General features: G+C 49.8%; 1 protein-coding gene across 2 annotated transcripts in view; it reads left to right on the forward strand.

The window, feature by feature from the left end:
• PPAT (phosphoribosyl pyrophosphate amidotransferase) overlaps positions 1 to 26,461 on the forward strand; it is a 444,376-nt gene extending 417,915 nt beyond the window's left edge. For both annotated transcript variants that reach the window (XM_069631602.1, XM_069631603.1), the window contains one exon: positions 25,236 to 26,461. In XM_069631602.1, coding sequence (XP_069487703.1) covers positions 25,236 to 25,411 — 176 coding nt within the window. In that variant the 3' untranslated portion in view covers positions 25,412 to 26,461. The remainder of the gene's footprint in view (positions 1 to 25,235) is intronic.
• Positions 26,462 to 26,886: the final 425 nt, after the last annotated feature.

The raw sequence follows: 26,886 nt of genomic DNA on the forward strand, positions 1-26,886 counted from the left end.
TGGCAGGAGAAAGAAACACCATAGCCGACTCGCTCAGCAGGGAGCTGCGCGCGTGTCACGAGTGGGAGCTGTGCCAGGATCAGGTGGATCAACTCTTCAGACGATGGGGCAAACCCCAATTTGACCTGTTCGCAACAGCGACGAACTCGAAGTGCCAGAGGTTCGCCAGCAGGTTTCCCCAGCCGAGAAGCATGGGCGATGCGTTCTCGTTCCCCTGGGACGGCCTATACCTGTATGCGTTCCCTCCGTTGCCGTTGCTGCTTCGACTCATCAACCAGCTCAAGAGGTCCCGGTGCAGGATGATCCTCGTCGCACCGGCGTGGCCGAGGCAGATCTGGTTCCCGGACCTTCTGGACTTGTCAACGTCCCCATCCATCAAGCTGTCGGCGGACGCGGATCTTCTCTCCAGAGAAGGAGGCTCCATCTTCCACCACGACCCGGCATCGCTGAACCTGCAGGCTTGGCTCCTGCAGCGCTAGAGTTTGGAGGGTACGATGTACCGGCAGACTGCAGAGAGTTTCTTGCAAAGGCCAGGGCGTCCTCGACTCTCAAATGCTATGGTCACAAGTGGAAGAGGTTTTCTATCTGGTGCCGAGCACAGAAGATCAACCCCCTACGGATTACGGCCCCTCAAGTGCTGCCGTACCTGCTATCGCTGGCAAAGGCTGGGCTAGCCCATGCCTCCATTAAGATTCATCTGGCGGCGATCTCCAGATATACCAGAACCACAGGACGGACGTCCCTGTGGTCCCATCGACTGGTAAGAGTTTATGAAAGGACTGTTCCGGTCGTTCCTGCCGGTGAAGGCCCCGGCCTCGGCGTGGGAACTTAACGTGGTGCTGACTAGGCTCATGGGGCCCCCATTCGAGCCTATGCACTCCGTACCGATGAAGTTTGTGTCGTGGAAGACTGCATTCCTGGTGACCATTACCTCCGCACGACGAGTGGGAGAGATCCAGGCCCTATCCTGCAAAGCAACGCACTTGACTTTCCATGCCTCGAGGGTGGTGCTTAGGACGCACCCCTCCTTTATGCCCAAGGTGCCATCGGACTTCCATCTTAACGAGCCCCTGGTGTTACCTGCTTTCTTCCCGTCTCCTTCGTCGCCGGCCGAGAGGGCTTTGCACTCGCTGGATGTGGCTGGAGCGCTGAAGTTCTACGTGGACCGCACGAAGAATTTTCAGAGGACATCACAGCTGTTTGTGAACTTTGGACCTGTGAATCAAGGGAAGGCTCTCTCGAAGTCTTCTATTTCCAGATGGCTCTCTGGCTGCATCATGCACTGCCACCGGCTGGCTAACTGACCGCTGCCAGGCCGTCCGAGAGCCCATTCGACCAGAGCGATCGCTGCTACTACGGCGTTCCTATCTGGTGTGCCCCTGCTGGACATCTGCAGGGCTGCTACGTGGAGGTTGACGCACACCTTCACGAGATTCTACTGCGTCGATCGGGATTCCAGGGAGGAGTCCAGGGTCGGCCAAGCAGTGCTGCGCAACCAGTGAGCCTGGTGAGGAGGTAAGAGGTAAGTGAGGAGGTAAGAGATACTTAATGTTGAGTTGTTGTATTGCTTAATGTTGAGCCTTTTGCCACCTCCCGTGGTTGTGCATGTGTGTACTGCTATGTATTCTTATATTCATGAGCATGTGCATCCATGCCAGACCCCATGCTGGAGAAGGAACACATTACTTACCTGTAACTGTTGTTCTCCAGCATGGGTCTGGCATGGATTCACATGCAAACCCTCCCGCCTACCCCTCTGCGGCTCTTCACTTGGTCATACTGCCACTTCACGTGCTACCAAATCTAAAGATGGCTGCCAGAGGCGGGGCTTAGGGAGATGGCAGTCATTGGCTGTGGTCAGTATGACGCAGAGATCAGTGATTGGTTACTACTACGAAAGACAGATCAGAAACGAAACTGATACTGTTTTTTCTTTACCGAGGATTCCCAGCCTGACGACAGGGAATATTCATGAGCATGTGAATCCACGCCAGACCCATGCTGGAGAACAACAGTTACAGGTAAGTAACTTGTTCCTACTCCTCATGCTACCTCATGTCGAAAAAAATACAATCTGAGGGTCCTAGACGCGTGAGGGATCATGGGTACAGTGGACGTCACACTAGGGATAGTATTACTGGCACGCCCTGTGTAGACGCCCATTTTCGAGTTTCGAAAAACAAACTACTACTCTGCAGCTTCCACTAGATGTCGGACTATGCCCAGCATGTGAATCTAAGCAGATACAAGCATCAGAAATACGATTACGGTGAGTAATGCATTATATATATATTTTTTTTTCTTTTCCCTGAGACTTGTGGAATATTCTTGGATCACATGCTGTGCATAGGCCGACATCTAGTGGAAGCTGCAGAGTATTAGTTTGTTTTTCGAAGCTCGAAAAAGGGGCGTCGAACCAGGGTGTGCCAGTAATACTATCCCTAGTGTGATACCCCCTGTACCCATGATCCCTCAAGCGTGTAGGACCCTCAGATTGTTTTTTTCCGCCATACTAGTTGACGCATGTTGCAGAGTTCCCTTGGCTCTTAGTCATTTATACTTACAATTACTGTCAAATACTTCCCCCGTTCTCTTCCACCGTACACTGAAGATCGATGCTGGTGAAGATCATTAGTCATTTATACTTACAATTACTGTTAAATACTTCCACATTCTCTTCCACCGTACACTGAAGATCGATGCTGGTGAAGATCGAGGAAGCCAGCCGTCGAGAACTGCCACGACGGACTCAGGCCTTGGAAGGCCTCTGGCCTCGGCCCTGTACAATAGGGAGAGTGGGGGTGGTCATACAGACTTCTTTCCCACATTTTTGTACATATACCCGCCTGCTGCCATTTTGTAACCTATGGAGAGTATTCCATTCAAATTCTGCCCAAAGTGTAACAGGAAGTTTCCCTGGGTGGACAAGCACAATACGTGCAATATGTGTCTCCCACGAGACCATCCCGAGGCTACCTGTCGAGCTTGCAAGCTCTTCAAGCCGAAAACCCTTAAGGACCGCTCAACTAAACGCTGGGCCCACTACGCCAGACAGCTAGAGGCCATGGAAGTGGAGGGGACATTCAGCGATGGCAGCAACGCTGCCGGATCGGATGGCGAAGGCAGAGGGGTGACTTCGGATACCCACACGCAGGCCCCCGACCCCGAAGGACTGGCTGGCGCCACGTTGGTGGGACAACACCCAGCGGCAAAAGCGCTACACATACTACCTCCACTAAGCACATCAGTCCCGGCCGTGACTCTACAGAAGACACCAAGAGAGTGGTCCAGTGAATCTGTGTCCTCTGGGTGTTCCCGTTCACTTCATGACAAAGGCCAACAGTCTTCGGTTGATAAAAGTATCGCACTATCAATAGTCCCTGAGGCCCGATAGTCAAATGACGATTCCGCCCTCCATCCTCCACAATCAAGATGCGTAGCGTCTACACCCGAGATTCGACGTCCTTCCTCGAATATCCCCTCCAAAACTCGACATGAGGCGTCAAATCCCTCACAGGCCCCTAAAAACACTGGAAAACACTCCTCTAGTCATGGGAAGGGGGATAAACAACATAAAGTCATCCTTAGAACACCATGTTCATAAGGAGAAGCAGAAAGCCCCTAAATCAATAGGGAAATCGAAGGCAGATCCTCCAACTAAAAGTAAACCCATTCCTCCCATTGCTCACGATATGGGCACTGATGAGGAACCAGAACATGTCATTCCTAGCTCTAAAAAATGGAACTCGGCTGACATTGATGGGGCCATGAGAAGGATGTCATTCATGGCGGACTTCTATGAAAAGGAACCTAATTACTTTCATAGTTACTCCAATACCCCTGTTACCTCTGCCCCTTTGGGGTCTAAGGCAATACCTAAGTCCTCTAGCCCCCTGCTAAGAAACTCCACTCTGACGCCCCGGCTCAGGACTTGGTCACAGACTCCTTTGTGGTTGAATCCTACCAGCCTGATTCATATTGTGATGAAACAGAACCTCAATTTGAGGATGACCAGACAGGAGTCTCTTATTATGGGGATGACGAGGACCAGGAGGAGGAGGAGGAGGAGGAGGGTGATGCGGAAGCCTACAATCTTGACTCCCCTATTCCTAAAGACCCCCTGGTGCATGACTCAGCGATGGATAACCAACCACTCCCCAATGAGGTACTGGCGAAAGTAGATGCCCATTTTCATATCGACACACAGGGTGTCCAAGAAGATATGGATTTCACTTAAGAAATCCTAGGAGACAAGAGAGCCATTACTCAGGCTATCCCTCTGTTAAAATCCATGCAGCGTAGGATTGATTCCCTTGCTGGTAACCCTGAATCTCACTCGAGCAGTTAATCCGCGAGTCGAGAAATTGTTCCATGCCGCACCCTCCGATCCCCTGTACATTAGGGGCCAATTAAAACCGGATTCCCTGGTTGTAACAACCACCAGAAAGCGGGCAGGTACACCACTTGCTTCTTCATAAGCACCTCCTGATAAGGAAAGTTAAGACTATATGCTCTGGGTAGAAAGGTTCCCTGCACGTCAGCCTATGTGGTACGAATTGCCAACAGTGCCACTCTTTTGGCAAGCTACAGTTGCCATCAGTCGGAAGAGGCATCCGCTTTGGTATCCTCCACACTTGAACCCTTAAAGAGCCAGTTGGCTCAACTGGCAGCAGATGGAAGGTCTGTATCAGGCTGCATGCTAAAAACAAACTTTGATGTAGCAGATAATGCTGGAAGGTTAATCGCCAAAGGCACTGTTATAAAGCGTCACGCTTGGCTGAGGCAGTCAGGGCTCAAACCTGAAACTCAAGCAACCCTGATAGATATGCCTGTGAAGCCGAACGTACTATTCGGCAAGGCAGTGGAGGAAGCTTTAAAGACGGCAAAGGATGAGTATGAGACCCTAAAATCTCTTGGCCAACTCACCAAGAAACCCTTTGGACAGAGGGGAAACAACCATTTTCACCACTTTCGGGGACAAGGTTCCCAAAGGGGTTCAAACTATTACCAGAATCGGGGAACCTCATGGGGTAACAATCAATCCCAATATTCACAGGTATTCCCCAGCGGGCAGTGCAAGGGCCGCACTAGGGCTAGAGGCAGCCCCGCCAGAGGTGGTATGCCACCCAACAAGCAGTGACGTTCCGCTTCAGGTCCCCTCCCATGCATCCCCAGTACCTTAATGTCGTACTTGCTAAACTCATGGGACCTCCCTTTGAGCCCATGCACAAATCTAGTCTCAAACACCTGACTTCTAAAACTGCCTTCTTAGTAGCCATCACCTCCATAAGAAGGGTCAGTGAAATTCAAACTGTCGGTGCAGGATCCTTTCTTTACTATTCATAAGGATAAACTGGTTTTATGCACTCACCCTAGGTTCTCAACTAAATTAATTTCCAAATTCCATGTTAACCAGTCTATTGAGCTACCAGCCGCCTTCCAAGAACCCAAGCGCTCTGCTGAGGTGAAACTCCACACACTAGATGTGAGGAGAGCGGCCTTCTACTATGTAGACAAGACCAGATCGCTAAGGAGGACAGATCAGCTGTTCGTCTCCATAGCTCCAGGCAGAGGAGGAGATAGCATATCTAAGAATGCCATCTCTAGGTGGATAGTCAGATGTATCCAACTGTGCTATTCTCTTTCAGATAAAACCCTGCCTTTTACGCCAAGGGCCCACTCTACAAGAGGTACTGGAGCCACTCTGGCTTTCATTGCAAATGAACCGCTTAACAGAATTTGCAAAGCAGCTACATACATGGAGCTCTACTCACACCTTTACTCAGCACTACTGCATTGCCACTCATTCCAAGACAGATACTCATGTGGGACAACCGGTTCTAAGACATTTGTTCGCTCATGACCCTTCTCACATCCCACCTCCTTCTTAAACTGCTCGTTAATCTATGCACAGCATGTGATCTAAGCAGATTGCACAAGCCTCAGAATAGATACATTACTCACCATAATCGTATTTCTGATGCTTGTATCTGCTTAGATTCACATGTGCCCGCCCTTCCTCCCCTCTGAGAGAAGGTGCATGGATGCATGCTACCTCATGTCAGAAAAAATACAATCTGTGGGTCCTACACACTTGAGCGATCATGGGTTCAGGGGTCGTCACACTAGGGATAGTATTACTGGTACACCCTGGTTCGATACCCCTTTTCGAGTTTGAAAAAATCTATAATACTCCACAGCTTCCACTAGATGTCGGCCTATGCCCAGCATGCGAGTCTAAGCAGATACAAGCATCAGAAATACGATTACGGTGAGTAATGTACCATATATTTGAGATCACCCTAAACGTCCTTCATTTCGACGGCTGTTCCAGTTCTACGCCAAAACCTCCAACAAACCTTCGATGGACGGTGATCCTGTCTGTGCTGCTGACCACGTGGCCAGGCCTTCCAGCAAGCCTACACAGTAGGGAGAGCGGGGTCGATATTTCTGTACAATCTGAAAATGCCTTTCCCTTTCCTCCCTCCTCCCTCTTTCCTCTTTGGTCTTCGTCACTTTACCTATCCTCCGCTATAGAGAGGACTCCATTTAGGTTTTGCCCCATTTGCAAAGGCAAATTTCCTTAGAGAGATAAGCATCAATGGTGTAACCATTGCTTGCCCCTCGATCACAACGAAGACTGTTGTGAAGCTTGCAAGCTCCTCCGTCCTAAAACATTGAAGGAGCGCAGAGTCAAGCAGCGGGCGGCCTACAGGATGTCGAAGGCAGAGTCATCTCCCTCTGCCGCAAGCACTGAGTGACGGTGGCAATAGTGACGAACATACCTCCGAGCTGGAGGTTGTTGACCTTTCGACGGAGCAGTCCTCCTCCGCATAGTCGGTCCCCGGCCCCTCCAGGCACGGCTCAGGCGCTGCTATGGGGAATATATACACCCCGGCGACAAAGACGTACATTTGCAAATCACTAAGCACACAACCCCCAGACGGTCTTCGACTAAGTCGAAGAAGACCTCAGCGCCAATGGGTACACCGGAGGTTCCGGCCATACCCGCTGACTGTCCCGATCGGCAGCCCTCCCTGCAGCCGCATATGCACCTAGCGACCGGGCCCTCGAAAACTAAGGGTGCTACTTCTAATATTCCAAGTTCTGTCGAGACGAAGGCCATCCGGCAACAAGTCCCCTGCTCCACCAAAGAAGGCGTCCGCCGGAGACAAACCCCCGGCTCTGACAAAGTCACACTCGCAGACCGAGGCTACGCGCCTCCCGTCTGCGGACGACCTTGCCGAAAGCGCAGCGAGAATTGATTCGGCTGATACTCATAGGCGGCAGTCAAGGAATTTGCCGAGGCCTACGGAAAAGGCCAAGGATCCCTCGAAATCCATAGCTAGCCTAAGGGGAATACCGGAACCCTTCGCCAAGGTTTGGACTTGACAGTTGTATGGAGAGGCTTGACAGATTTGTTACCCGTTCAGGGCAACCCACCCCAAGGAGACCACGGGAAGAGAGCCCCTTGGACACTGTGGCCAAATTTCCAAGACTCTTTGACCCCTCTCAGGAAGAGTATGTGTACACCTATGACCTCACTGAGGAAGAGATTCCTGCTGACACTCAGGATGAAGATCATTTCATCAATCCTGAGGACATGCATGATCCCATAGAGGGGTGGGGGAAAGACCCGGATGTGGGTGACCCTCCGCCGTGGCAGTCTCCAAATCCTTCACCAGATCCTGATGCCCTGTGTTTGGATTCCCCCAGGCCACTCCCACTAGACAGCCCTTGCCAGTGGACGATCAAATGACGTTTAACGCCATGTTGCGCAAAGCAGCAGAACATTTCAAAATCGCCACTGATGAAGCTTTCCCTGAAGCTGACTTTGTGGAGGATATTCTTAAAGAGAAGCCGCCAAGCTATTCCTCTCAACTCAATTAAAAAGCATCTGGGTCCCTCGTTATCAAGCTATCGTTAAAGCTTTTTCAGCCTTTACACTTTGATCCCCTTTATCAGAGGTCATCCCACCCCGGACTCCCTGGTGGTGACCACTACAAGGAAAAGGGCATGGGTTCCTCTGTCAACTGGCGAGGCACCCCCTGAGAAAGAAGGTAAAAGGCTTTACGCCCTTGGAAAGAGGGTCACGGCCGCAGCAGCTTTTTCTACACGCATCGCTAACAATACCGCCTTGTTAGCCAGCAACACGGACGCTTAGTGGGCCTTGGCACAAGAAGGCCTACAGGAGGTTGCCGAACCTTTACGGACTCGTCTCCTAGCCACGGTAACCGAAGGCAGACAAGTAAACCAGAGTATACTTAAGAACACTTTAGATTCCGCTGAAACAGCGTGGCGATTTTTAGCTCAGGGCACACTCCTAAAGAGACACGCGTGGCTAAGAAACTCTGGGTTCAAGCCAGAGATGCAACCGTCACTTATTAATAAACCCTTGGACGAATCAAACTTGTTTGGAAGAGCGGTCGACGAGGCCCTCGAGACCGCAAAAAAGGAGCATGATACCCTGAAGACGCTAGGCCAAATTACTCAGAGACCCTCCACAAGACGAGGATCTGGGTCCAGACACCTTTTTCGTGGCCAACGCTACCCTCAACAACAGTACACATCTGGAAACAATTGGTCCTCTCCACAGGGAACCAGCGGATACACCACCCCGTATCCCCAGAGGGGACAGCGTGTGGGAAAGGAAGGGGCTGGAACCCTACCCCTAGAGGCTCCCCGGCTTCAGGTTCGAAATTATCCGAAATTTTGGGTCCCCTCCCATGTCTCCCCGGGCAGGGGCCGGTTAACATCAGTTCTTCAGGCATGGGAGGGGATAACTACGGACCAGTGGATGCTAAGACCGTGGTCCACGAGTACTGTATAGAGTTCAGCCGGTCCCCAACGTTCAGACCTCCACACGAAAAACGTGTCACCAGACCATCTGTGTATCCTTCTTCAGGAAGTCGAGACACTACAAGAAAAAGGAGCCATAGGGGGGTCATACCTCTGTCACAGGTAAACAAGGTTATTTATTCAGTGTACTTCCTTGTACCCAAAAAGGATCTTGCCATGCCCCCTGTATTATATCTGCGCCCAGCCAACCCATTTGTAAAGCCACAAAAGTTCTGCATGGCAACACTGGACATGAAAGATGCATACTTTCATATTTCAATGGTGCCGGCACACAGAAAATACCTTAGATTTATGATACAAGACGAGCACTATCAGTTCAAGGTACTAGTTCGGCATATCATCCGCACCAAGGGTATTTACAAAGGTACTAGCGGTGGCAGCAGCACACCTGCGCAGGCAATCCATCCTGGTCTATCCTTACCTCGACGACTGGCTCCTAACAGGGGACTCTTCTGAAACATGTCTGTCAAATACCCAAAGAACGATGGATCTTTTATTCAGTCTGGGTTTCTCTATCAACAAGAAGAAATCCAGCCTAGACCCCAGTCAGGTCAAGTAGTTCCTAGGGGCTCTAATTCGAACAAAGGACGGCCTCCTCTTCCCCTCCGAGGGGGTCCAAAACATGCTATTTCAAATCCATCAATATGTAGCCAGTCGAGAGGCGATGGTACGTACAGCTATGCAACTGTTAGGAATGATGGCCTCATGTATTTACTTGGTTCCCCACGCACGCTTGCGCATGCGTCCAATGCAGGAGTGACTCAACAGCCAGTGGTGTCAGGCCAGCGGACAATGGGGCGATCTAGTGGTCGTCTCACCAGCCCTCTTTCTCTCGTTACGGTGGTGGTCGAGGGACAACCTCTTGAAGAGGAAATCCTTCACCACCCCCGCAGTGGGAGCCACTCTAACTACAGACTCATCTCTCACACGGTGGGGAGCTCACCTGCGTCAACAAACAACGCACAGAGTTTGGTCGTCGGACATAGCATCCAACCACATAAACCTGTTGGACTATTAGCAGTGTTCAAAGCACTAAAAGCGTTCCAGACACAACTGCAAGGAAAGACGGTCCTGATCCTCACAGACAGCACCATGGCCATGTACCATCTAAACAAACAAGGGGGCACTCGCTCTCCAGAGCTATCCAAACTGTCCCAGAACATTTGGAAGTGGGCTCCCAAACACATGTTTGGGAGCCCACTTCCAGGGGAACTCAATCTTCTGGCAGACTTGCGCAGCAGAGAATTTCCACTACCAATGGAGTATGAATGGCGATTACACAAAGACAGCGTCTCCAACGTTTTCGCAGAATGGGGCTTCCCAGAGATCGACTTGTTCGCAAATCTGGAAAACGCTCTATGCCACGATTACGCCTCCAGGTACCCCCAGAATCGTTCCAAGGGGAACGGACTCTGGATAACATAGTCAGTGAAATATGTTTACACTCCCGCCCCCCCCTTCCCCTACTCAACAAGATGGTGCACAAGCTGCACCAGGAACCAATCGGTTATGGTGATACTGGTGGCCCCTATGTGGGCCCGCCAACCCTGGTTCGTGCATCTGATGGAGATGTCCATCTCCTCCAGTGACACTGCCTTGCCCGTACAATATGTCGCAAGACAAAGGGGAGACTCTTCACCCATGCCCGCAGACATTGAACTTAGCGGCCTGGCTCCTGAAGTCAGAGTTTGGGCACCTGCGGCTCCCTCAGAGATGTATGGACATACTCAGGGAGGCAAAAAAACTTACACTCGATATTGCTATTCCAGTAAGTGGAAACGGTTTGTCATCTGGTGCAACAAAGAGCCTCAACCCTATTGACTGCTCTCCCACACACATTGTTTTGTACCGGACTCATTTACTTGTCTCAGGCCTGGTCTTTAACTCTCTAAAGGTTCACTTAGCTGCGCTTTCAGCCTACAGTACTTCACAACAAAAAGTGTTGTGATGGAAGATACCAGTTAAGGCTTTCATGGAGGGAGTGAAGAGAATTCACCCTCCCATTTCTAACCCACCTCCCGGATGGGACCTAAGCGTGGTGTTGACTAGACTTATGGGGTTTCCTTTCGAGCCCATGAATAGAGCGAGTCTTAAAGATCTCACCTATAAGACTGCCTTTTTAATAGCTATTACTTCCATTAGGAGAGTAAGAACTACAGCGCTCAATCCTAGATACCTTTTTGTAACAATTCACAAAGATAAGGTGGTTCTGCGCACTCACCCTAGGTTTGTGCCTAAATTAATTTCAAAGTTCCTTGTGAACCAATCCATAGAACTACCAACGTTCTTACAAAACCTTTCAAGCATGGGAGAAAGAAGCCTGCACACACTTGATGTATGCAGAGCAGTCATGTTTTACATGGAAAACACTCTACCAGTAAGAAAGACTAATCAGTTTTTCGTTTCAGTGGCAGCAGGCAGAAAAGGAGACCCCGTCTCCAAATCCACTATCTCTAGGTGGATTGTCAAATGCATCACACTCTGTTACACTCTTGCTAAGAGAACTGCCCTTCAAGCCTAGAGCACATTCTACTCTAGGCACTGGTGCTTCCATAGCATTCATTGCAAATGTTCCCCTAAAGTCCATTTGCAAAGCAGCAACCTGGAGATCTGTACACACCTTTAGAAAACATTATTGCTTAGACACTCAATCTAGGTCTGATTCTCAGGTGGCACAAGCAGTACTAAGACATCTTTTCACTACTGTTCCTTCTCACAACCCACCTCCGACTCCGGATGCTGCTCGCTAGTCTATGCACAGCATGTGATTCTTAGCAGATTAACAAACATCAGAAGACATCCATTACTTACCGTAAAAGAATTTCTGATGATTGCATCTGCTTATATTCACATGCACCAACCCTTCCTGCCCACTCGGATGGAAGGAACATAGAAGTCTTACTACTGTTCTCTTTTGTGTACGGACGATAGTCATAAGGCTCCCTCACGGCAGAAAAAATACAATCGGAGGGACCTCAACGCGTGAGGGATTTTGGGTACCCTACACGTCACATAGGAATAGTGTTACAGGCACGCCCATGTCGACCTCCCCTTTCGATTCCCGAACGACAAGATGCAATACTTCGGGGTGACCGCTGGATGTTGGACTATATGCACAGCATGTGAATCTAAGCAGATAGAATAATCGGAGATGCTTTTACGGTAAGTAATGCATGTCTTAACACGGGTAAGATGAAATGGAGGCTCAAGGAGCTCCCAGCAGCGCTGCACAGAAGTTGATGTGTGCTGAAATAATACAAATGTAGATGCCAGAAAACCTGGAGGAAAGCATGACTCCATTACAATGTACCCAAAAGAGGTAGAAAGGGTTCCCCCGGTTGGGGTAGAAGAATGAGGGAGTGTGAAAAAAGGTTCCCACTCAGGAGAATTAGTTAGAAACCAAGAGTCCAGCAAAACAGTGCTGGGGGAACTCACAGGCGGAGAGCATTTCATTCAAAAAGAAAATCTACTCCAACAATGCTTTTGCACTCCTTCCTAGTGTTGGGTAAGAATTGGTGCAATCACACTGTGTGAGAATACACAAGCTGTACCTGCTTGGTATTGGGTAGCCCACCTTTTGGTATAGGTCTGTACCGCACACGTTGGTAGTGTGACTGAGCAGCCAGGCCTCGAGAGGGGTAAATGTGTGCTGTAGAGATGAAATCAATCGATACAAGTAACCAAGTAACACTTGCACTCAAGGTTTCAGCTATAAATAGTTATGTATTTAACATCCGTTTTAAATGAGCATTCTTTAAAAAGGCAATTCTTTGTAACAGTGCAAGTAAACTTTGGAAGTACTTTACAGAATCAATATAGCTGGTGAATTCTCTTTGGCTATGCTCGATACACTTCTCCTAAACCCTGAAGTGATTTCAATTAGAAGGTTAGTATTTGCATTTATATATCACACCAATATACTTTGTAGACTCTGGGTTGCAGAAAGGAACAGTTAAGGAAAATCAAAAGGTTAGAACAGTTTCTTAAAAAGGTGAGGACCACTGACCGCCAATGAAATATAGGTAAGCCTTTCCCAGCAGTAACAGTATTCAACAAGTTAAAACCCATGGAAGGACAAGCAAGACCAAAGTCAATGTATTTAGAAGTGTGCCTTTAGGGAGCCAGGACAGCCTGTCATTTGGACGTCGTCTATAGTTCTGATGCACTTCTTAAATAAAAAGTCTTTCACAACGCCAGATTGTTCCAAGTAAATCACTGAAAAGACGCAAGCTGTTTTGAGGCCTGTTCAAAGGGGAGTTGAAATCAACTAAGAAAGTTAAGCAAGTGCAAATCTCAAGTGAGACAGCATGACTTAAGGCAAGAAGGTAAGTACCCCCAAGCACAAACTGTACCTTTAGTTAGAAGAAAAGTGGTCCAGTAGTCTTGCTACAGCTATGCAGACCCTGGTTCCTGAGCCTCAATCTTGGGGCCAAAAGGAAGGATGTCTGGAGGGCTCCTGCAGCAGTACTTGGGACAGTCGTCAGTTACAGGCTCGCTTCGATTCAGCAGCACTTCGCAGTGTCAGCGCTTCTCAAACAGCACTGATGCAGAACAGATCTGTGATTGGGCTTTCCTTGCTCCCTCGGTCCTGGACTCTGGTGAGGGGATTCTGGATCGTGATTTCTTACTTCTGGAGGGTGCTTAGGAGGCTCCTGGAGCTTTTGGCAAGATTTGTTCCGCGGCAGACGTTGCCCTCGGTTATGGACAGTCGCTCGAACCCTCTCCCCCACCCCCTCCCATTGGGCTTCTGCAACAACTGAGAGGCACAGCAAGTCAGTGATTGTGGCAAAGTGGAGTTTGTTTCGGGTTAGTTGGTTCCACTAACCCAAGGGAAGAAGTCTTCCCTTCCGGAGCTTCTCTTGTCGATACGAAAAAGGTCAGCACAGCAGCAGGGCTTCACCGGTACTTCAAGTTCCAGGAGGTTGCAGTAGGCTTCTCTTCACGATTTCTGCTTCGGATGTTCATTCCAGTGGTACTCTGTATTCCCCAAACCCTCACCTTTTTTAAGCAAGTTTTCCCATTCATGCACAGCCTAGGCTGTTAATCGCACAGCAGAGCTGTCCCGGCCAATCAGGAATGGTTTTGTTCAGGCACACCTAGAGTCAAAGGACAGGGGAGTTTCGGGACTCTCCCTCACATCCTGTCCTTCCAGACACACTGGAGCCACCCAAGTAAAGGTTTTTAAACCTTAAGAGAAATCCAAAGAATTTGTCAGTGACACTGCACTGAGGGTGCTGTGTGTCACCATACTAAAAGCAGATGCCTATGGAGTTTTGTCAGACTCCAAAAACGGCGAAAACACAAAATCAAAATCGTAGGGAAAAACACATGAGTGGGGAAAAAGGTCCCCCTCACTCAGGAATTAAAATTAAAGTCCTAATTCCAGCAAAAGAGGTGGGGGTCTCAGGTGGGAGGGAATTACCACAGACATTAAAATTCTCCCCAACACCTTGATTTGACAAGTTAAGTGTACACATCATATCCTGTGGTTATTTGGGAGATTGGGGGCTGTCGGGGAGAGCTTTCAAATCTGTGGCAATTCCCTGTAACCTTGGAGACCACCAGCTCTTTTGCTGGACTCGGGGCTTTTTAATGTTAACTCCTGGGTGAGTGGGACTTTCCCACCCACTCCCTTGTGTTTTTTTGACTAAGGTTTTTGGTTTCTTAATGTTTAATGGAGTCTGGTAAACTCCATAGGCATCTGCTTTTTGCATGGTGCCACACAGCACCTTCTCTGCAGTGCCACTGAGAAATCCCTTGGACTTCTCTTTATGTTTGAATGCATTTCTTTGGTGAACTATTGTAGTTGACTTGTGTCTTACCTTTTCTTATGTGGGTCCAGCACACACCACCTTATGTGGATTGCTGACCGGGTTAAATAGTAACTTAACTCCTTATCCACTTCTCATGCATCCTTTTGTTACACTAATGGCTGGTGGCAAGAGGTCGAAGTGGGCGGGAGCGGTGCTCCCATACTTTTTATTTTTAAGTTTCACTGTTCCTATACTTTTATTTTAAAAAGAAACCGTTCTGGAATGGCTTCGTTTTCAAATAAAAGTTTAGCAAGAAGTTGAAGCTTGTACTTCAGTGCACTGAACTGCACATTACCGTAAATAGCAGGTGTTTGTTTGGGGGTTCGGATTGTGGGTGGGAGGGGGTGCAGGTATGGGGTTTGTGGGGCAGACTAGCAGGGAACATAGTTCCACTACTTCTTTTCGTACACTTCCACCATTGCTGGTGGCAGTGGTTTCTTTTTTTTTTTTTTTTAGTACCTTTGTGCGATGCATCTGCAGGCTGATTTCTCAGCTGCAGTACAGCACGCAAGGGTGCCCATTTTCCCAAAATGGCCAGTCTTCTTTTGTCTCCATTTCTTGTCTGTTAGTTCTTTCTGGGCGTTTACTCGATTTGAGTCCTTTTGTGTTTTTTGCCTTTGGCAGGCTTCAGCTCTGAAGCCAGCCCAGACTTCAGTGTGTCTGGAAAGGCAGGAAGAATGGGAGGCTCCCAAAACTTCCTTGTCCTTTGTCTCTAGGTGAAACAAGTTTTGATTGGTTGGCTGTCCGGGAGGGCAGCCACCCTGCTGGGTGATTGACAGCCCTAGGGCTGTGAATGAATGGGAACTCGCTTAAAAGGCAAGGTTTTTGGTACTATTTGCTGTGTCGACCACTGGAGGACAACATCCGACGAAGACGTGAAGAGACGCCAGCAGCACCCTCCTGGACTGCGGTGCCCGGCGAAGCCCTACAGCTGTGCTGACCCTGTTTTCGTTTCCACTGGGAAGACCCAGGCCAAATCAGGCCAACACTTTGGGGGCATGCAGAGGACCCTACAGAAGCAGGAAATCTTCATCCAGAGTCCAGGACAGAGGGATCAAGTAACTTCCAACCGGAGCTGTTGGTTCTTCACTGCAGCAACATATTCTCTTTGATTTAGCTGCCTTTCGTGGTTTTGGTGCCTTTTTCTCAGCACCAGAGTCCCCATCTCGAGTGCTGCCGCCAGACGTCCTGCTTTTCGTCACCATGACCAAGGACCAGGTACAAGGGTCTGCAACAGGAAGGCATCCAGCTGGAACCAATTCTTCAATTCTCTGGTCCCGTGGGCACTTGGGCAGGGGTGGGGGAAGGTACATCTACCTTTTGCCATTTGTGGTGCTTCCTAGCTTGAGGAGTACTAATTTAAACCCTTTTGAGTTTACCTGAACTCTCCTGCACTAGCCTCCCAGCTTGTGTTTCTGGTGGCGTAACTATTTTAAAACATTGTTATAAGAAGAGTTCATCAGAACTTTGAACTGGCCCATTGACTTTGGCTGTCCTAGCTCCCTAAAGGCTCCTCTTCCGAACTTATTGTCTTTGGCAGCTCTTGTTCCCTTAGAGGTTTTAATTGTTGAAGACTAATATTGCTTGGATGAAAGACTGCATACATCCCTTTGGGAGAATCTAACTTTTATTACTTACCAAGTATGTTCTGATCTGACTAACTTTTCCCTCCTTAAAACTCAATATTGTAATGGTGATAACTAGCAAGTATTAATACTGACCTCAAATGACATCACTCATGTCTTACCCCTTATCATATTCTGTCGTGATCTTTGTACCCCTCTCTCTGCATCTTCTTGTCTCTACTCTCCCATCTCTCTGATTTTGCAGCTCTCGATAGATGACGATGCTTCTGTTTTTTTCTGCTTCTCTTGACACTTTCTATCCTCTTTCAAAATGTTCTCGTAAACCTTCTCAGCCTTGGCTTTCTCCGTATCTTTGCTCCAAGTGTAGGGCTCTGTTGCCTGGAGCGTCGCTGGCATAAATCTCGATCTGTGTCTGACAGTGTGTCCTCTTCCTACTATACTTTATATGATGAGGCACTTCTTTCTTCTAAACGTCTTTATTACTCTGATGTTACACTCTCAATCCTCCCACCCTCGCTGTCTTTTCCAATCCCTCTCTCGCTTATTGTCTCCCCCTTACCTGATCACTCCCTTCGCTCCACAGTTACTGCATCTGACTTTGCTAATTTCTTCACTTCTAAAGACAATTCTCTCCGTTCTGCCATTCCCCATTGCTCCCCAGTCTTCATCCTGTTCTGTTTCTCCCCCTATGCTCCCCCCAACTGCAGTTCTTTCTTCTTTCTCACCTATTTCTAATTCTGAGACACTTCCTTACTCATCTCTCTGGCACATCCCACTGCTTCTCCTAAAGATAGTGTTCCATCTGCTCACATTTCTAAAAAATCTATCCTTCTCTCAATTCTTAAATTACTAGCCTTCTTAGCATTTATCTAACTACTTCTCTTTTATTTAAACATGCTATTATTCTTCCTGTTCTGAAAAAACCTTCTTTGGATCCTGCCATTCCTTTGAATTTCCGTCCTATTTCTCTTCTTCCCTATCTTTCTAAATTATTGGAACGTCTCGTCTACTCAAGTTTCTTCCTTTGTTACTCTTAAATCTATTATACCTCGCTTTCGGTTTTCGAGCTCTTCATTCTACGGAAACTGCTCTTTTATATGTTTGCCACTCTCTCCTGTCCGCCCGCTATGCAAACAACTCTTCTATTCTTATACTTTTGGACTTGCTGCTTTTGACTCAGTGGATCACACATTACTTCTTTCTCCTCCTTTGGCTTTTCTGGCTCTGTAATTTCATGGTTTCAATCCTATCTTGTTAATCTTACCTACTCAGTATCCTGGGCTGGTGTTCATCCGGATTCCTTTCCTCTTCTACAATGTGTCCCACAATGGTCTCTTTTGTCCATTTCTCTTCTTTGTATACTTCTACTTTAGCTAAGATTATCTCTTCTTTTCGGTTGTCTCATCACTTTTATACCGATGACACCCAACTTTGTCTATCATTTTCTTCTTTCACGTCTGATATACATTCCAATCTTTATGATCGTATTTTCTCAATTAGAGCTTGGATGTCGGACCATATTCTCGAACTTAATCTATCTAAGACTGAAGTTTTTTTTCCTGCCAATACTATTCCCCCCGCCCTCCTGTTTTCCCTCCCTTTGTTCTTTTTTCCCCCCATTTCGCATCTGCCCTTTTCTGACTGCCCGCAACCTTGGCCTTCATCTTGATACTAATCTTTCCTTTGCTGATTGTATCTCAATACATCTCGTTCCTGCCTCTTTTTAACATCTGTGAAGTTGGACCTTCTTACCTTCAGTGCTACGAAGCTCCTAATTTCTTCCTGAATTTTGTCTCGATTATTGTACTGTTCTGTTCTTCTTTTTGGTCTTCCTGTCTGGCTGCCCTTAAATCTATTTTCAGTTCCTCTATCCGTCTCTTGTATTCCCTACCTATTTGTGACTCAATTTCCCCTTCCTTGGCTTCTCTCCGATGGCTACCTTTTCACTCTGTTTAAATTCAATTTTCTCTGCATCTATTCATTCTTCTCCAGCATGGGGTCTGGCATGGATTCACATGCTCATGAATATTCCCCGTCGTCAGGCTGGGAATCCTCGGTAAAGAAAAAACCAGTATCAGTTTCGTTTCTGATCTGTCTTTCGTAGCAATAACCAATCACTGGTCTCTGCGTCATACTGACCACAGCCAATGACTGCCCTCTACCTAAGCACCGCCTCTGGCAGCCATCTTCAGATTTTTACCGCACGTTCATGTGTTGGGATCCTCGTGCTATTGCTCTCGAGCGTTAGTGCTATTTTTTCGCGCTTTTTTCACAAAAACTTCGATTCTTCGGTCAAAGAGCCTCAAGCTCCACCGATACTACATCCGATCTACGGGGACCCGTGTCGGATTCATCTGTGCCCCTCAAGGGTGAAGATTTCGTCGAGCTACGCTTCGGAGGACTCCAGAAGCTTCTCAGGCCCGGTCTCGGAGATGGCCCAGGAGAAGGGAAGCTCGACGCCCGGAAAGCTGTTCAGGGTCTGCCCTGGATGCCAGCTGCAGAACGTCTTTAAGGAGGACGAACACTCTTTCTGCCTTTACTGCCTTCATGAGGACAAAACGCACGTGGAGAAGGACTGTGCGTTTTGCGGCGACATGTCGGAACGGACCATGAAGGACCGTCATCAACGTCTCGCCAACTGGCTGCAGGGTAAGAGCCCGTCTGGCGAGAAGAAGAAGAAATCCGAGCGGTCTTCTAAGACCTTTGAGGGCGCCCCGGCGACGGGGGCCCAACATAAGGCCAAGCACCGCGAGTCCGCTGGCACCGGGAGCGCCGAACGGTCGGGCTCTACGGGCGCCAGGCAGGGCGCACCCTCCCCGGCACCATCAACCACGAGCCAACGCTCTGGGTCGGGTAAGAGGAAGGCTGAGCACCCGGCGAAGCTCCTGGAGAGGCCCCGGTCGAGCTCGAAGGCAGAGGAGGAGCGTGGCAGTGCCCCCTCCCTCAAGGACAAGGCGGTGAGCGCACCTAGGGTGGTGAAGGCCTTGATCCATCCGACCAAGCCCTCTATCGAAACGGTCGCGGCGGCCCTGGCCCAGCCTGTGGAGGCTACTCCAGTGGTGGCGACCTCAGGGCCCAGAATCTCCCTGCCTCCTCGGAGGGAGTCTTCTTTTATGCCCATCGATAGGACCCCCGTGAAAACCGCCGTGGAGAAGAAGGGGGGGCAGGGCGTCGTCGTAGATTCGGCCTCAGCCTCAGAAGAAGAGCTGGTCGAGGTCTTAAGCCACGGCCTAGGCGTGGAACAAGACCAGCCCGTCGGAATGGGTGCCGACGCAGGCGACGACGACGACATCGTCGAGGATGCCGACGGGGCCCCTGCTCGCCCGTCGGATTCCCCTCTGCCAGCGCCGCGAGACAACTCGGCGGCCATTTTGTTGGCCATACAGTCCTTATGCACTGAGATAAGGACGAGGCTACCGTTACCGACGGAGGAACCTCTCCCGTCGGGGGATCCAGAACCGGGACCTTCTGGTGTTCCCCCTGCCAAGAAAAGAAGGATCCATCCTCCACCTCCTTTTCAACCGTCGCGCCCCGTCCAGCCCTCCTCCGAGGATTTTCCGTCGTCGCCCCCCACCAGGGCTTCTCCGCCCGACGAGATCGGATCCTTCCATTCCATGATCTCCAGGGCTTCCGAGCTTTTTCAACTCTGCCCCGAGGAGAAGAAAAAGGAAGGCTTCCTTTATCAGCGGCGCGAGGCCAAGAGGAAGACGGTCCTCGCAGTGCCTCTGTTGGACGACATTTGGGATGAGGGTCTTTCCCTCCTCAAGAACCCTTCCACGACGCCAGCTAGAAGAGACCGGTACGAGAAGAAGTACCGGGTCCCGGACACGGCCCCCCTATGCCTCCGGGCGCAGCCTACCCCGGACTCCGTCGTCTCCGCGGCGGCCAGGAAGAAAGCGGGGGGGGGTGCGGCCTCCACATCGACTTCCCCGCCGGACGGCGAGGGAAAGAAATTGGATGCTATGGGACGTAGAGTCATCTCGTCGGCAGCGACGACGATTAAAGCGGCCAACGCCTTGGCTATCGTGGCCCGCTACGACAGGGAGCTCTGGTACAAGATGGCTCCCCTGCTGGATTTTCTGCCGGACGACAAGAGGGCTGAGGCCCTTGAGATCCTCCAGGAAGGCGAAGTGGCTTCGGACCACGCCATCACCGTGGCGACGGACATCGCCGACGCGGGGTTCCGCCAGCTAGGCAACGGCGTTTGCCTTCGACGTCGCGGATGGCTCAAAGCTACGGATTTTCGGCAGGACGTCCAGACCAGAGTCCTGGACATGCCCTTCGACGGGAACAACCTGTTTGGGAAGACGGTGGACGATTCCCTCCAGGCCATCAAGGCGGATACTGAGACGGCCCGGGCCCTGGGAGTCCTGCAGCAACGACGGACGCCCTTTCGGAGCGGCGGAGGCAAGGGCGCCTCCAAAGGTTCCGGTGGCGGTTTCGCTTCCTACCGTCAAGCGGCCCGCTCGTCGTCGCAAGAGGCCTACAGAGGACGAGGCAAGTCTAGCGGACCCCGCCGTCGTCGCCAAGGAGGTCAAGGCGGCAAGGCCGCGTCCAAGCAGGATTGAACCGGCTGTGGGGTCGGGCCCCCACCGAAGCACCCCGGTGGGAGGCCGGCTGGCGGGCTTCGTCAGCGTGTGGGAGTCCATCTCCACCGACCGTTGGGTGCTGGATGCCCTGGCCCGGGGCCACGCGCTCGAGTTTCAAAGAAGGTGCCCGCGCGTCCCCCCCGTGGCCAGGAGAGAACTTCACGTCCCTCAACTTCTCCTGGAGGTAAAGGCGATGCTCAGAAAGGGCGCCATCGAACTCGTCCCAAAGAGGCTTCGGGGCTCCGGAGTCTACTCGCGGTACTTCCTCGTGAAGAAGAAGACGGGAGGATGGCGCCCCATCCTAGACCTGCGACGGCTGAACAAGTTCATCAAGGCGCAGAAGTTCAGGATGGTCACCTTACAGCACGTCCTGGGTCAACTGGAGGAAGGAGACTTCCTGTCGTCGTTGGATTTGGAGGATGCCTACTTCCACATTCCAATCCTAAAGGGGCACCGAAAATTCCTCAGGTTCGTGGTCCAAGGGCGGCATTACCAGTTCAAAGCCCTTCCCTTCGGACTGCGGTCGGCACCCAGGGTATTCACCAAGTGCCTCGCACCGGTGGCGGCGCAGCTGCGCCGCGAGGGGATTCACGTCTACCCCTACCTGGACGACTGGCTCATCCGCGCCAAGACGAAGGAGCTCGCCGTGGTCCACACGGCAAGGACCGTCCAACTCCTCACGGACCTGGGATTCTCCGTGAACTACACCAAATCCCACCTGGTGCCCGCGCAAGTCGCACTGTTTCTGGGAGCGAGGCTCGACACAGTGTCCCTTCTGGCCTCCCCGTCGGAGGAGAGGACCAGGACCATCTTGGGCAAGGTGCAACGGATGCTGGTGGCCGACGCGGCCAAAGTGAGATCCATCAAGTCCCTCCTCGGGATGATGTCTTCCTGCATCTACCTCATTCCCATGTGCAGGCTCCGGATGCGCCCGTTGCAAGAATTCCTGGATGCGCGCTGGATCCAGACGACGGGCAGCTTCGAGGAAAGGATCAAGCTCGACGAGAGTTTCCGGCGAGCGATACGGTGGTGGGGCACCCGCGCGCATCTGACGGCGGGCATGGACTTCCAGACCCCAGCCCACCAGGAGACTGTGACCACGGATGCCTCCCTGGAAGGGTGGGGAGCGCACACCGAAAATCTGCACGCGAGGGGACTCTGGCTCCCGACGGAGAAGTCCCTGCATATCAACGTCCTGGAGCTCCGTGCAGTGTTTTGGGCCCTCAGGTCCTTCCTTCCGTCCCTGAAGGGCAAGGTGGTGAGGATCTTCACCGACAACACCACCACCATGTTTTACATCAGGAAACAGGGCGGAACCAGGTCCCCAGCGCTGTCCAAGGAGGCGCAGGACCTGTGGCATTGGGCCGTCGCCCAAGGGATTTTTCTGGTGCCGTTTCATCTGGCAGGGATAAAAAACACCATCGCCGACTCACTCAGCAGGGAGCTGCGCTCGTGCCACGAGTGGGAACTACGGCAGGATCTAGTGGATCGCCTCTTCCGACGGTGGGGCACACCCCAGATCGACCTGTTCGCGACGGCGACGAACACCAAGTGCCGGAGGTTCGCCAGCAGGTTTCCCCAGACGAGGAGCATGGGCGATGCTTTCTCGTTCCCCTGGGAGGGCCTGTTCCTCTACGCGTTCCCTCCCTTGCCTCTGCTAATCCGGCTCGTCAACCAGCTCAAGAGGTCACGGTGCAGGATGATCCTCGTCGCACCTGCGTGGCCGAGGCAGATATGGTTCCCGGACCTTCTGGACTTGTCAGCGTCCCCGCCGATCAAGCTGCCGGCGGACGCAGACCTACTCTCCAGGGAAGGAGGCGCCATCCTCCACCACGACCCGAAGTCGCTGAACTTGCAGGCCTGGCTCCTGCAGCGCTAGAGTTTGGAGGATACGACATACCGGCCGATTGCAGAGAGGTTCTTGCAAAGGCCAGGGCGTCCTCGACTCTTAAATGCTACGGACACAAATGGAAGAGGTTCTCTGTCTGGTGCCACGCACAGAAGATTAACCCTCTACGGATTACGGCTCCCCAAGTACTGCCGTACCTGCTGACGCTGGCCAAAGCTGGACTGGCACACGCGTCCATCAAGATTCATCTTGCTGCGATCTCCCGATACACCAGAACCACGGGTCGGACGTCCTTGTGGTCTCATCGTCTGGTGAAAGAGTTCATGAAGGGACTATTCAGATCGTTCCCGCCGGTGAAGGCTCCGGCCCCGGCGTGGGAGCTCAACGTGGTGCTGACCAAGCTCATGGGACCTCCGTTCGAGCCTCTGCACTCGGCCCCGTTGAAGTTTCTATCGTGGAAGACAGCTTTTCTCGTGGCCATCACCTCCGCACGACGAGTGGGTGAGATCCAGGCCCTTTCCTGCAAGGCCCCGTACTTGACTTTCCACGACACGAGGGTAGTGCTCAGGACGCACCCCTCCTTCATGCCCAAGGTACCGTCGGACTTCCATCTCAACGAACCCTTGGTGTTACCTGTGTTCTTCCCGTCGCCTTCGTCGCCGGCTGAGAGGACTTTGCACTCGCTGGATGTAGCTAGAGCGCTGAAGTTCTACGTGGATCGCACGAAGGGTTTTCGGAAGACGTCACAACTCTTTGTGAACTTTGGACCTGTCAATCAGGGGAAGGCTCTCTCGAAGGCTTCCATCTCCAGATGGCTCTTCGGCTGTATCATGTACTGTCACCGGTTGGCAAACCGACCGCTGCCTGGCCGTCCGAGAGCCCATTCCACCAGAGCGATCGCAGCTACCACGGCGTTCCTATCTGGTGTGCCCCTGCTGGACATATGCAGGGCTGCTACGTGGAGGTCGACGCACACCTTCACGAAATTCTACTGCGTCGACCGGGATTCCAGGGAGGAGTCCAGGGTCGGCCAAGCAGTGCTGCGCAACCTGTTCGCCTGAGGTGAGCCTGGTGAGGAGGTAAGATGCTTAATGTTGAGTTGATGTGATGCTTAATGTTGAGCCTTTGCCACCTCCCGTGGTTGTGCATGTGTGTACTGCTATGTATTCTTTATTCATGAGCATGTGAATCCATGCCAGACCCCATGCTGGAGAAGGAACAAGTTACTTACCTGTAACTGTTGTTCTCCAGCATGGGTCTGGCATGGATTCACATGCGAACCCTCCCGCCTACCCCTCTGCGGCTCTTCACTTGGTCATACTGCCACTTCACGTGCTTCCAAATCTGAAGATGGCTGCCAGAGGCGGTGCTTAGGTAGAGGGCAGTCATTGGCTGTGGTCAGTATGACGCAGAGACCAGTGATTGGTTATTGCTACGAAAGACAGATCAGAAACGAAACTGATACTGGTTTTTTCTTTACCGAGGATTCCCAGCCTGACGACGGGGAATATTCATGAGCATGTGAATCCATGCCAGACCCATGCTGGAGAACAACAGTTACAGGTAAGTAACTTGTTCCTTACTCTACCTTCCATTCTGCCATAAATACCTTCTTTCTTCTGCCTTAATTGTACTGGGTTCTACTGTAATCTATCTTTTATTTTATCCACCTGCTCATTTTTATTGTAAAATTGGTTTTGTAAAGTGCTTTGTCCTAAGGCGCTATATAAATACAAAAATGTTTAGCATAAAGTATTACTCACTTTATCGCTCTTGCTGAACTGAATTGTAACTTTTATATTAATGTTACTATTAGTTGCTGCTTTTTAAAGATTGCCCAATTATCCTTGTTCATATATAAATAAATATTTATACTATAATGTTGTGTGTAAGAGTTTACTTGGATATCTGTATTTACTGATTTCCTTGTACAGCTCTGCGGCTCACATTACCCCTCTTAAAATGAGCCTGGCTGCTCAGTCACTCTACCAACTTGTGTAGTACAGGTCTATATTAAAAGGGGGGTTACCTTATACCAAGAGATATTTGTTGTAAAGTTCCACACCAGTTGGACTCTATACATTCTTACCTAACAGGGGATAGGCATGTTACTTTGTTTATAATCATACTGTTGCATTCTTTCAAACCTGCATCAAGTCACTGGTGCGGAAACATTCAATTGTCGTGGGTTTCTTTGCTCTCGGGATTGGTTTCAGGCTTGAATCCAGGCACCATCTACAAGTTATGTGGTCTTGGAAATTGTATCCCTCGCTCTAAAACATGCTGTATCCATATCTGTTCTGTGTACCACTCATGCTTACATAGAAACAATGTCTGACCATTTGACCATGAACTGATTTTCATCATCAAAGGAGCTCACTGAAAAAGAGCCATTTGACCACTCTACTATTGTTGCCCACCTGCGTATTACAAAAGAATCCTGTTTTAATTCTCAATGATCAGATCATATAACAAGAGTTTATTGCTTTTGGTTTCTTATTATTTTTTTTGTCACCTAAAGTTATATTTTATTTTTTAGGGGCAAACAGTGTTGTTTATCTTTCTGTTGAAGGCTTGACCTCCGCAGTGCGACAAGGCATTAAGGCAGTCAAAGAAAAGCAAGATGAAAGCCTGAAGAATAACACACAAGCTGGATCAGTTGGCCACTGTACAGCCTGCCTCACTGGAAAGTACCCTGTGGAGCTGGAATGGTGAAGCGCAATATTTTTGTGCACCCACCTTTTGAAATGAACGTGAAGATTACACTGTACTCTGCATACAGTAATGGCTGTAGCCCAAATGTGAATCTCAACGAAATGTAGTCCTCTAGGCTGCCATGTAATATTGTAGTGAGGAACTTCAAAGGCAAAAGGTCCTGACAGCAAGATTGTCTTGTACTGTGTCTTTAAACAATTCAGTGTGCCAAATGATTCTGGTGGAAAGTGCAATACATTGGCCATAGAGCATTATACTTTAGTCCTGTTACAATTTAATTTAGTCACATTTAACTGCGGAGATTCACCAAATGCTGCTACGTGGCTTCCAGCTATTGAAATTTGTATTCCAGGTCTATATGAAGATCCACGTGTTGGTGTTAACATTTTCGGAGATGGTGTTGTCTTTTAGGTGACGTAAGAACATGCAGATTTCCTTGATGACGAATAAAAGAATGCCTACAGAGGTTTTGTTCTGCTGCATATCACACAAGGACCCTTCAGAATGCTGGCGATGCGATGTTGAGTAACTTGTTCTTCCCAGGTGTAGACTAGAAATGTAAAAAGTACCGTTTTTGTAGACTGCTTGGTGTACATCCTTTCTACTTGTTTAAAAACCTACAAGTGCTCATTCACACAGTGATATTGTGAAGGAGCGTGGACTGCTTCGCCGAGATAGTATTGGAGAATTTCCTAACGAAAACACTTGCAGACCAGAGTTAATGATGCCTCTTAGTAGTGTGTTTTTTTTTTTGGAGTTCAAATTGGTGGTTGTATATGATTTGTAAAAAAACAAAAAGCCATTTATGTACACACTCATTTTGTTAGATTTAATTGTATGTACTTCTGCGTCCATTGATTGTGTTGTGCCTCTGGGTCATCGCGATCTGGCTGCTATTGATAGGCACGTCTGATAATTATTCGTTTTAGTCCACAGCACACTTGCGAAGTACAAAACTTTAAACCGGCAGTGCCCAGTTAACTTTGGAGAACATTTTGATCATAAGTGGTATTATATTTTGGTCTCTTTAATAAACTGCTACACCCTCAATTACGGAAGATTCCGGTTGTTTATGAAGGCTGACTGCAAAGTATTTCTTAGTATTTGAAATGCCTCTGTGAGGCATACCTCCACTTCACCCGGGCAAAGTGTTTCTAAGACCTAAACCTTAGAAGAGCTTGAGTAGTTCTGTTTATTTTCAGATTTGACAAGAATGTTATGGTCATCCTAACGTTTTGGTGCTCATCTTCAGTCCTCCAGCATTGGAGTGTATCTTTCATAGATTCACATTTTGTGAATATTCCTTGTCGCCAGGCTGGGAAACCTCGGTAACAGAGCAGTTCAATCTGAAACTTTTAGTCACTTTTGTGCTATAGTATTGTCACTTTTGGGACATACTGCAAATAGGACCATCTCCCTTAACGCCTCCCGTCTGCCATCTTTAGCTTTTTTGCCAACACGTTTGTGTTGGGGAG

This window comes from Ambystoma mexicanum, chromosome 6q (assembly GCF_040938575.1).
Source record: "Ambystoma mexicanum isolate Mex_15411 chromosome 6q, UKY_AmexF1_1, whole genome shotgun sequence".
Lineage (NCBI taxonomy): Eukaryota > Metazoa > Chordata > Amphibia > Caudata > Ambystomatidae > Ambystoma > Ambystoma mexicanum.